This window comes from Diospyros lotus, chromosome 6 (genome assembly GCF_014633365.1).
Source record: "Diospyros lotus cultivar Yz01 chromosome 6, ASM1463336v1, whole genome shotgun sequence".
In the NCBI taxonomy this organism is placed as follows: domain Eukaryota; kingdom Viridiplantae; phylum Streptophyta; class Magnoliopsida; order Ericales; family Ebenaceae; genus Diospyros; species Diospyros lotus.
The window spans coordinates 8037016-8049175 of record NC_068343.1 but is presented as its reverse complement, the minus strand read 5'-3'; the positions used below and the strand labels follow the sequence as shown (position 1 = coordinate 8049175).

At 39.3% G+C, this 12160-nt stretch overlaps 2 protein-coding genes across 4 annotated transcripts in view; one reads left to right on the top strand and one right to left on the bottom strand.

Moving 5' to 3' along the window:
* Positions 1-467: 467 nt before the first annotated feature.
* Positions 468-2985, top strand: LOC127803807 (patatin-like protein 2). The gene is made up of 7 exons (XM_052340333.1): positions 468-693; positions 798-985; positions 1165-1351; positions 1526-1687; positions 1861-2163; positions 2392-2567; positions 2695-2985. The coding sequence occupies exons 1-7, from the start codon at positions 562-564 to the stop codon at positions 2768-2770; spliced, it is 1224 nt and encodes a 407-aa protein (XP_052196293.1). The 5' UTR covers positions 468-561; the 3' UTR covers positions 2771-2985.
* A 97-nt stretch (positions 2986-3082) lies between these two features.
* LOC127803806 (uncharacterized) overlaps positions 3083-12160 on the bottom strand; it is a 43053-nt gene continuing 33975 nt past the window's right edge. For all 3 annotated transcript variants that reach the window (XM_052340330.1, XM_052340331.1, XM_052340332.1), the window contains 6 exons: positions 6148-6253; positions 5639-6060; positions 5371-5550; positions 5092-5289; positions 3733-4056; positions 3083-3419 (listed from right to left, as the gene is read on the bottom strand). In XM_052340330.1, coding sequence (XP_052196290.1) covers positions 3324-3419; positions 3733-4056; positions 5092-5289; positions 5371-5550; positions 5639-6060; positions 6148-6253 — 1326 coding nt within the window. In that variant the 3' untranslated portion in view covers positions 3083-3323. The remainder of the gene's footprint in view (positions 3420-3732; positions 4057-5091; positions 5290-5370; positions 5551-5638; positions 6061-6147; positions 6254-12160) is intronic.

Genomic DNA, 12160 nt, shown 5'->3' with positions numbered 1-12160 from the left:
GAAAAAATAAATAAATAAAAACAAAAAGAAGATTCCAGTTTAAGCCTTTTTTGGGGGAGTTTGAGGCTCAAAAAATCCAGACTTGAGATTTTATTTTAGACAATCATTTTCGATCATTTTTTTTTTTTAATTTCTTGTGCATTATGAATTTATGATGGAATAAATTAATCTCATAGACCAAATTCCCGCAAAAGTCCCAAAACTCAACCACCCTTTACTTGTCAAAGGCCTTTTACTTGCACTTCATCCTTTGTATAACCAACCAAATCCAATCATCCATCAAATCTAATTAATGAAAATCGATGACCTTAGGAAAAAAAAAATCAGTGAACAACAACTGTGCTCCCTTATAATTTAAACACACAAAAATATTCCGTGCACAATGGCCATCTAGTTAGTTTGAATGGTTCAAGTGCTCTTCAAACAATATTAACTAATATATATGAAGTCTATTAGCTAGAATATATATATATATACACATATATATGAAGCTTTGCGTTACTAAATCCACTGATCACCTTCTTTGTTTTTGTTTTTCACACTCCCATTAATCCCACAATAATGGAAAGAAGAATGAAAGTGTCGCCCCCGAATTGTCATGGGAATCTCATCACAATTCTTAGCATTGATGGAGGAGGAGTTAGAGGCATAATCCCTGGGGTTATCCTCGCTAACCTAGAGTCTCAACTTCAGGTCTCTCTCTCTCTCTCTCTCTCTCTCTCTGTGTTTTTCTTTTTTCTTTTTTTATGGTTTTGAGCTTCAAATCTATGTAATTATCAATGGTGATCATATTGCAGGACCTGGATGGGACGGATGCTAGGCTCGTAGATTACTTCGATGTAATTGCAGGAACGAGCACCGGCGGTCTAATCACTGCCATGCTAACAGCACCAAATAGCGACGACAATCGGCGCCCTTTATATGCTGCGAAAGATATAGTTCCTTTTTATCTCGAGAACTGTCCAAAAATTTTCCCGCAAACAAAGTAAAAATATATAACGTTATAATATATATAGTTCTCAATACGTATCATCTATCCCATACTTCAACTTTACATGAGAACTCATATTGAATCTAATTAAACCATGTTATATCTGTTGTGTGTGTGTGTTGCTTGTTTTTCATGAAAATATTAATTAATGTTGCTGGATTGGAGCAACGCAGAGGGCCTTTTGCTTGGATAGTGAAAATATATAAAGCTTTAACAGGACCCAAGTACAATGGCAAGTATCTCCACAAGCTGATACGTGATATACTGGGGGACAAAAGGTTGCACCAAACCCTAACTAACGTTGTTATTCCGACTTTCGACATCAAGAATTTGCAGCGAACGATCTTCAGCTCATTTCAGGTGACTTTAAAATTCCACGTCAACTATATATGCATGTATCGATCTCCATACTTGTTAGGATAAAAAACTGTATATATTTCTCTCTTTGGATCATTTGATTTGACAAACTCTTAATTAATATATGCGTTGGCTAAACCATATGTAGTTCATGACAGTTATTATTTGATGCTGTAGGTGTCATGCAAACCAGTACTTGATGTTCCACTTTCAGATATATGCATAAGCACATCGGCAGCTCCTACTTATCTTCCTTCTCATTATTTTAAAAACCATGACGAGAAAGGGAATGAGAAAGAATTCAACCTCATTGACGGTGGTGTTGCCGCTAATAATCCGGTATATATAATTTACAGAAAAAAAAAAATAATCCGGTATATATATGTGTGTGTGTGCGCTTAAATAGATAAAATTGAAGAGAATGAAGAATAAGATTATTATTAGGTTATGGGCATACAATATTTTTGAAAGTAACGACGATATTATTGGCGTTGCATCGTGATTAATTCCAGGCTTTGGTTGCCATTAGTGAAGTGACAAAAGAAATATTCAGGGAGAACCCAGAGTTCTTTCCGATCAACCCCACGGATTATGGCCGGTTTCTTGTAATTTCAATAGGGACAGGATCGGCGAAGACAAACCATGACTACCAAGCACAACGGGCTGCCAGATGGGGGATTCTGAATTGGTTATCTGATAATGGTTCTACTCCGCTGGTAGATGTTTTCAATCTGGCAAGTGCAGATATGGTCGATTTCCACCTTTCTGTGGTCTTTGAAGCTCTTCATTCAGAAAGAAACTACCTCAGAATCCAAGTAAGTTTTTATTATCCCTTGTCTCATGGTTTTGAGCTGCGTAGGCACTAGAGAATTTTATGTGACCAATTAATTGCTTCATCAAAAGGCTTGAGGTATATGTGTGTGTGTGTGTGTATAACTCATGAACTACCTGTGCTTCATAATTAATTACTCATAGATGTAATTTCCAAGGAAATTTTGGATACTGTGATCTGGTAGACTAGACTTATTGGTGTCTTGATTCAGGATGATACGTTAAGTGGGACGTTGGCAGCGGTTGACGTATCCACAGAGGAAAACTTGAAGAATTTGATAGAAGTGGGCCGAGGATTGTTGAAGAAACCAGTTTCGCGGATGAATATGGAAACCGGTCAATTCGAGCCTGTTCAAAATGGTAACACCAATGAGGAAGCTCTCAAAATGTAAATAATGCAACACATATTCGCCTTTCCTACACTTGGGTTTTATTTTATTAATTTATTATACATTTGATCATTGGGGCCGGTCGGCTGAAACACTGATATAGTTTCTGTTTTTGACGTGTTTAAGGCTTGCAAAAATGCTGTCAGATGAGATGAACCTTCGTCGGTCGAAATATTATGGCACGGAAGGATCCACGGAGTAACATGAATGGGGATCGAGGCGTTGTTATTTCATGTTTACGTATGTTTTATGAAATCTTGTACTAATTCTCAGCAAAAGGTATGGTTGGTGACTGGTGAGGGAGCGAGTAGAGCCTTGAGGGTCACATATGTAAGGCCAACCTCAACCCACTCAACTCATTATACACCTCAAAACTAGCACTTCAAATACAATTCAGAAACTCTTGGATACAACTCTTTTGAGTCTGAGAATTGAGTTGAACAGTAATAATATTATATTTCCTGATAATGAGCGAATAATTTACTCGTGAAAAAGTCCACGTCCTCTCAACCCATAAAAAAATCAAAACCAATAATTTATTAATTGTAGCCGTAATCACTGTGGGAAAAAATAATCTTAGCTCCGCGCTGTAATTTGTCTTAACACTATCACGTTTGAGTCAGGAATAACATTGACAGTTGGTTTCTAGACCTAATAAATTACATTGATTGAATATCTACTGCACAAGTGGAATCGATCTAGAAGAAAATTTAATCAACAAATATAATAAATACAGGTTGCTACATCCAAGTGTATTAGTTCCCAAACATTTGCTGAATAACAGTCTCCGCATTTCCATTGTACTGTGCAAGGAGATGAATGGCATCCGCCCTTGGTAAAGCAACGAACTCCTGTACCATTAATCCAAGTAGCCATGTAAGTAAAGAAAGCCAGACACGTGCAGTCTGATTTTTATTTCCAATTCAGTGACTGACCAGGTCTCAGAATTCCTGATGATCCAAAGCAAATTACAGCCACAAGCTAGACCACGATATTATTCATTCCTATTGAGTGGCTTTTTATTTTTATTTTTTTATTTTTTTTGAAGGGGGGGGGGGGAGAAGTAACACAGTTCAATTTTCAACTCACTGAGGTTAGAGATGCCAGATTACACAAGGGTTGAATGAGGAGAAATTAACTATTCAAAATGTAGACCTAACTCACCATTACTTTAAGAATTGCGCCTTCATCAAAAACTAGTTCTCTTGATGACACTTGTGTTGGACTGTTATCATCTTCATGCATCCTACCGGTAGAAGATATTGCGACTTGGGAAGATCCACTCGTGCAGGTATCCAGATTCGAGTTGGAAACAGGACCAGGAAGCATAGGACTACTTACTTCTTTCAAGGAGCCAATCCTTAAAAGTCCTTCAAACCGGTCTTTACCCATTTGAAGTTTAAACCACTCGTTATGTGTGTAAAGCGTTGCTCTCATTATCTTAATAAGCTGGGGTTCTTCAATCCCAAGACTCCTACCAATTGCAACCTGTGCATTAATTAATAAGAAAGTTTTATACTTCATAATTGTATTTAAACATGCAGAAGGTGAGAAATTTCTCTCCCAGTTGAAATAAGAACGCTCGTACCAGTATTGTTGTAAATACAGTGACAAAAACTGAATGAATTATGTCTCAGCGCCCCCCCCCCCCCCCCCCCCAAAAAAAAAAAAAAAAAAAAAATGAATGTATTATGATTCATCTTTTCACCCTTTTAGACAGCACAGAAACAATTTTTTCTGGATCAAGATTGACAACTAAAAATGTGTGCAACATCAAAATTATTATTCTGTAGCCTACTTAAAAGGGCGCCCTTAGTGCACAACTTGAACCCATAACCTTCCAGTTCAAAGGAGCAACTTTACATTCTGGCACTTATTCTCAATAAATCATGTTTTCTTGATAGCTTTACACATCAACACAAATAGTAAATCAGAAAAAAAATGTCAGCGCATTAGATAGATCCTCCAACAGTGACAATTAATTCTAGAAAATTGTTCAAGAGCTACGTTAGAATTTGCTTGTTACAGCTTAGAAAAATTACATCTTTCATTAACTGCAAGGCAACGATTTCCACCTATTTTTGATAACTAGTCGGTTTCTCTCTTATGGCTCAAATCATCAAGTACTACCACAGACACCTCATGCTCTGTTTTGTCCAAGGGATTTTTGGATATTTTGGATACTTTTGTGTACTCATTCAACTCTGCCAAAACAATCAGGCCACACTCCACAAGTTTTTCCTTCCCAAGATTTCTTTGTTAGCGCACACATGCAAATAAGTAAACATATTCACTTTATACAAATTTTCTGTAGAGACATTATGAACCTATTAACCAAAAGGACTAAACTGAGTCAATACTTTGATAAAGGGGGAAAAACATGGTACGAGCCTTAAGACTAATGAACTAAAAGCTAATGCACAGTATCAAGAAGCATTTATCCTCCAATTCACTATGTTGGAGACATGAACACAAGGGGTTCCAGCTGCATGTTAATCTAAACACATCAGCAAAATTCCATACCTGGAGTGAAGTAGCAAGGGTATCCAATGGCAAGCCCCCACGAAGCACATCTTCGTTAGGCCTTAACAGAGCCAACAATGTCTCCTTTAAGGGCTTCAGCAGAGTTGGATCACTGGCTGCAAGGGGACCTAAATGAGAACAGGCAACCCTTAATGCACTAGAATGATCACCAGAGCTGACCAGCTTCAGAAATTCAACCTGTGACCAGCAGAATGGTCAGTATATGCACACTTGTCCAAAAACTCAAGAATGAAAGAGGCAAAATATATTTTAGCTTACCTGCTTAAGTTGGAACAACAGAAGAGGGTTTTGGGTGAAAAAGTTTGGATCCATGGCATTTACTTCTTCCACAACCTCGGCAGCCATTCCTCTGCTAGCTAATTCCTTCACTGCCAGCACAATCTCATATTTATCCTCCCTATTACTGATCATACCCACAGTGGTTTGTGATTCTGCAAGCTGCAGAAAAGTTTTTCAAATAAGAATCCATCTAATGAATATCTCAAAAAGGGTGGAACATTAAAAAGATAAAATAACAACTAGATACCTGTTGTTCATTCAACATATTTGTACTGGAAAGTGTGGTGGTAGTGCTAAGCTCTTGCTTACTGCTTCCACTAAGAACTTCAGGAATGAGATCTAGCTTCTCTTGTCTCCCCCTCCACCGCTTGCGTTTGTTCCTTTCCCTAATTCCATAACTTTTATTTCTTTGTAAAATCCTTGGAATTTCAGGGGGCTGTGTTCCACTAGTGCTACAGTCTTCATGATTGCTTCTTGTCTCGCTATGGAATTTCTCTCTGTGGTTCATATCTTGCATGCTTACTGCATCAGCATTAATTTCTGGAGAACCATCCATGTGAGCATTACTAATTGAAGTTTCACCATCTGAATGTTTACTGGTTGCACAATCAACTTCAACAGAACAATTTCTTGATGAAGAATATCCAGAAACTATATGCATTTCTGATGCTGTAGAGATCAAAATTTTGTAGCTAAGATTTATTAGCCAATGAAATAAAGGAAACTTGAACTTAGAGAAAGATATCGAATATTCACCAGGAGGGGATGAAAGACCAGAGTCCACAATACCCCTATAAACACAGTATTCACAAATGAGGTCATCAAGCATGGAGACATCCAATCTCATTCGACACAATTCATTCTGTCACAAACATGTATGAAAAGAGTTAAGAGCCCTAGGTACCCCAATGTTTATCTTTAAATACAAAACCAGTAACATTGGTGCAAAAGAAAATATATCAAACAAAATCCTCAAAATACAACAATTCAAACGAACTGTTAAACATGTAATTTAATGAAGCATGCCAATGCTTTTTGGAAAAGAGATAAATATCATTTCTGCACCCCTTATGTTACCTGCCTTCTATATAAGGGGAAAACTACCAGTAACCAATGAAGCTGCTTACAAGGTCCCAAAGAATGAAGCTCATCTAGAAAAAAAACTGCAGAGAAGAATTTCTGCATAGTGCTATATTCCTCCAACAGAATTTCTTGGGAAAAAAATTTATACATTTGAAGCAAACATGGTTGAATAATAATGGCAGCAAGTTGGATTTGGAGGTGATTTTATACATTGTGTGCCAAATCCACAATGTCAACTATAAAATCACCCTTGTATTCAATTTGGAGCAGTATTTAACTATTTCATGCAAATTTCAAGCAAAGATATGCCTGGAAGATTAGTTTTCAGGAGGACCCTAGGTAGGGGAAACAGGAAGGCATCCATGCTAACTCCTTTCCTTCTTCCATCATCCACTGAGATCTTAGGTGTTTCCTCTTGTAGATTCATGTGTTCCATCAGACTGGTAGAGAATAAACATTAGCCACACAGCAACCTCATGTCAGGACCCTAGGTTTCAAATCTAGGGTTTCTAGTTGGCAGTCAAGGAAGAAGAGAGAGAGAGAGAGTGTGTCATGAACCTAGGGTTCATAACAGGTTTAAGAAGTAATTGGGGAGAAATTGAGAGAGTTAGATCTGAAGAAATGGAGGGAAATTAAGGAAGAACAGAACAGAGAGGGAGATTAGGAAGAACCGAGAGAAAGAAAGAGAGATTAGAGGGGATTTGGAGGGAGATTGAGAGGATTCAAGAGAGGGAAATGAGAGCATTCAATTATCAATTCAAAACATTATTCTTCCATCCTCAGCTATGTCTTATTTATAGCCTAATAGCCTCCCATGTGCAATCTAACAAACAGCCCAATCGCCTATTAGCTAAAGGCAAAGCCCTATAATAGAAAATACAAAAGGAAATGTAAATTCATACTATTATATTTACTAATCTATCCTTGAAAAATCCTTAGGGTCATGACAATTCCCCCCTCCTTGAGAGAGTTATTGTCCTCAAGAACTTACGACGATTGCGCCATAATTTCTTCACCCAATACCTGCTTTCTCTATTTGTTTGATTCTTCTTTCTTTCTTTCACCTTCTAGGCCTCTTCTTCTTCGTTCTTAGATTTCTAAGATCAATTCCAAGTGTAATTTGGCCCAGAACTTCAATAGAAACAACCTGATCGAGTTTGAGCCCACTACAACCACCTCCTACAATAGCTGTCCAATCAAGATTGGTCTCCACTTCAAGAAGATAATTAGCCACACCCGAACCGATATAGTTAGCAGTTGAAACTTTGAGTCTAACGGGAGGACTAACTGTGTCCATGCCTGCTGTTAGTAGTTCTTTACCATCCAATACAAGTAAGAATGGCAGACCTACATCCATAGCTGCCTTTACTATATTCCCATTCAACCCACAACCATGCTTTGTTACAAAAATATCAACATCATCCTGGAAATGCAACAATGGAGAATTGTAGACTTACCTTGCATACTCAGACCAAGGCTGTCTGTGAGCATTAGAAATAGGAGCTGCTACAATTTCAATTCCAGCAAACGGTTCCTCATTAACTGACACCTAGTCTCCATCTCGACCTTTTTCCCTAACATGATTTACAGCCAGATTATCTGATGAAATAATACCCTTGCCCGGTCTATCAGATGCATGAAAGCCATCTTTGTAGTAGTTCTCATCTCCAATCTGATGTGTAGGCTGCTCATCACTGGGATCATCAGCTTCCTATTCTTGTAGAGTATGGTCTATACAAATCTCCTCATCCAATCTCCTTTCCTCTTCGGAATCCTGAGTTTCCATTAACTCGTTCGCTTCAGTAACAATGCCAACTTCCTTAATATTGGTTGAAGTTTCAGTCGGAACCTCTTGATTACACGCAAATAATCCAACAATTCTTTTCTCTGTGTTTGCTGGAATTTTCCTCTACACAAACTTCTTTTTCAATGACAGTCCCTTTGTATCTGTTGCCCTATCTATCTAATTGTTACTGGTACCCTTTGGTTAATGCCATTCACCACCAATATCATCCCTGATGTTGCAATCCTCCTCCTTGATAATTCGGCCTAAATTAAAATACTCTTTATAGCTTCTGCCTAAACTGGAATACTTCTTCTGCTCAACATCGGAGGTGAGCAATGAATCTGATTCCCTCCAACTTGACTTCTCCTTCAATTAGTCCATTTTAAGGAAGTCCTCTTTGTTAAGATTTTCGCAATAATCATCGAAAAATTTGGCGAGAAAGCTATTGTGATACTTCTTAACAAGTATCATCGTGAACTCCTACAACTGCTCATGCAACATACGACCGAATTCCTTTCTCGTATCACGTACCACACTTCTTGTTTCCTTGTCCACTTTGTTAATCCCCTTCTGAAGCTTCTTTTCCCATACCTGAGGCTTCTAGCCAAACTCCTCATGATATCTGCCTTCAACTGAGAATGCAACTTTCCTCTGTTGTAATTGCGACCTTGTTTGTTTCATGTATGTGCTGCTCCCCATGGTCGATTTAGTGGAAGCAGTATACTTCGGTGACCAAGGGGCAGAAATTCTGTACATCTGAATCCAATCCACTCTGTGAGCTAATTGGCTCTGAATTCAAGTTGCCTCAACGCACACGAAACTACCGTCGAAACACCTGATATGCTCGCCTCCAAAAATTAAACAAAAATTTGGATTGGCTAACTTGCTTCGTCTTCCTTGTTCAAACCCGTGGTTGCTCACTTATTGGAAATTAACCACGTCAATAGCAATATCCAAAAACCGATCGGAATTCTCTTAGCTCAATCGCCGTCGAAGTCCTTCACTTCTCCCAAACTCCGAGCCTAATTGCTGCCTAGCAGACACCTTCCAAATCAGATCGGAAGCTCAACCTATTCGATGTCAATCCCGATTTGCAACGGCCGCAACCCACCCAATCATCGTTCACTGGTCGCGACCACTGGCTTGGTCTCGTAATTTACTGGAATTGCTTCACCAAATTGCCAACGTCAATCACCGTCAGAGATCAATAGCAAAGTTGGATCCTCGCTCCATCAACTCTCTGCCATTTCCGAAATCACCTCCTAAAAGTTCAATTAATTCCATTGCCGTTAAGGATCGCCTAACAATTGATCGATTTTTGCTGCCTAGGGTTCGAAAATCAACGAGCAAAGGAATCGGAGGAATCCATCTATCACAATGGACTCCACCTACAAGTTTGAGCCCTAGTTACTGAAATCACAACTGAGAGTCAACCTCCCGCTTTACCTTCAAAATTCAATCTAAGAAAGGCTCGCTCGTTCTGAATCTGCTACTAGATCTGCTTCGCCTAACAACTAACGTGCACTTGCTTGGACCACCGGAATTGGTTTCGTCTTCACACTAGTTGATAATTTTTGTTGAATCAGCAGTCCAAAATTCCTAGCCGATCGCAAAAATCATTGACAATCACTATAGATCAGCAACCACCAGATCTGATCACGATCACTGGCAATCGGTTATGTTGCAGTCGTTGGCTCACCGAATTGATGCTGTCGGTTATCTCCCAAGATTACAGCCTACCTTGCTGCTGTCGGTTTCCGTAATCACCTTCAAGTTTCGTGAATCAACTACATCGGACAACCACCGTCGACATTCATCGGAAATTAATCAGCGAAGAAAACCGCTAAGGAACGATGGCTCTGATACCATTTGTCATGAACCTAGGGTTCATAACAGGTTAAAGAAGTAATTGGGGAGGAATTGAGAGAGTTAGATATGAAGAAATGGAGGGAAATTAAGGAAGAACAGAATAGAGAGAGAGATTAGGAAGAACCGAGAGAAAGATAGAGAAATTAAGAGAGAGATTAGAGGGGATTTGGAGGGAGATTAAGAAGATTCAAGAGAGGGAAATGAAAGCATTCAATTATCATTTCAAAACATTATTCTTCCATCCTCAGCTATGGCTTATTTATAGCCTAACAGCCTCCCATATTCACTCATGTGCAATGAAACAAACAACCCAACTGCCTATTAGCTAAAGACAAAGCCCTATAACAAAAAATACAAAAGGAAATATAAATTCCTACTATTATATTTACTAATCTATCCTTGGGAAATCCTTAGGGTAATGATAAGAGAGAGAGAGATTAGGGAGAAAATAGAAATAAAAATAGAGGGAAACAGCGAATGGATAGAGAGAACTTGAAATCTTCATTCATAATGTCTTGGTACAAAGTGGCATAGCCTTATATATTGCTATTCACAACAGTTAATTGGTTACATTGTAATAGATTCTACTAATAGCCTATTACAACCGTAATAAATTCTACTAACAACTTATTACAATTGTAGTAGTTTGTTCCAACTACTGTAATTGTAATAATTGCTATTAAAACAACTTCAACTGCTTTCTACTATCTTCTAATTATGCTGATCATGACATTGTCACAACCCGAGGGTAATCTTGCAATTGGGTACATATGATTAGTGGGGGAGTTATACGATTGTATCTAGAGGCTATGTGTAGAGGATTAGAGCCAAGTGCACATGGCCACTTGAGCTGATCCAGAAGCTGTAAATAATTGCATCTCCTATAAATAAGAGAATACCAACGAGGATGGGGATCATGTGAGGATTATACCACTCATCTTTTCCCTCCTAACTCTCTCAATTCTCTCTTTCTCTTTCTCTCTTCTTTCCCTCTCTTTCTCATATTCGTCTTTCCTGCCTATTCTTGGTTCTTCATCAATTACGGGAGAATTTTCCTATCATATCGAAGATCTAACATTTGGCATCAGAGCCGACGACCTAAGAGCTGCGAAAATGGAAGAAGGAACACGAACGAAACAGATGGAATCCAAGTTGGATGACATGGAAGTGGGGATGCGACAGCACCAGGAGCAAGTAGAGGATCACCTGGATATCTTAGAATTGGGCATAAAAAACACGCAGGAGGAGATTAACCGGAGTTGGTTAGAGCATGTGGCCAATTTGGATCGAACCGTGGATCGAGCAGTGAGCGGACTCCAGGAGGAGATTGTTGGATTAAGGTAACAATTCAACTAGCAATTGAGTGCTGCCTTGAGCATCTTTGCTCGGCATCCCCATGCCAACCTCCCCACTGACTTTTCCCCTAGGGCTTCATTGGCACCAATTCTGACGACACTGAGGGCGAGGCAGAGGCCCAATGATCAAGGGGAGACAGGGGAAAGAGTGGAAACAAAGGACAATTCGAATCGTAGGATTGGAGGTAATCACTTCACCATCCTAAGGCCATGGATGGACATTCCTCCATTTGAGGACAGACCCTGGTGGCGGATTCGGCAGTGTGAAAGAGTATTTTACCAGTACCAAGTGGTGAAGAGGGAGAAGGTGAACATAGCGACCGCTTACTTGGATGATGTAGTAGACGCTTGGTTCCAGAATTGGAGCCGAGGAAAGACAGAATGCAGTTGGCCGGAGTTCGTTAATGGCCTCTGCAACAAGTTCAGAGAGAAGACAAGGACCAACGTCATTGAGGAATTCAATAAGTTGAAACATAGGGGAACGGTGAAGGAGTATCAGGTGAGATTCAAAGAGCTTAGGTCCTTTCTATCCCTTACACACCCCTCATTGGATGAAGGCTATTTTGTGTCTAGCTTCATCAGTGGGTTGGATGACCAGATCCGACCCACCGTGAAGATGCTCTATCCGACGTCAGTTGGACAAGCAACAGAGCAAGCCCGCCTTCATGAACTATCA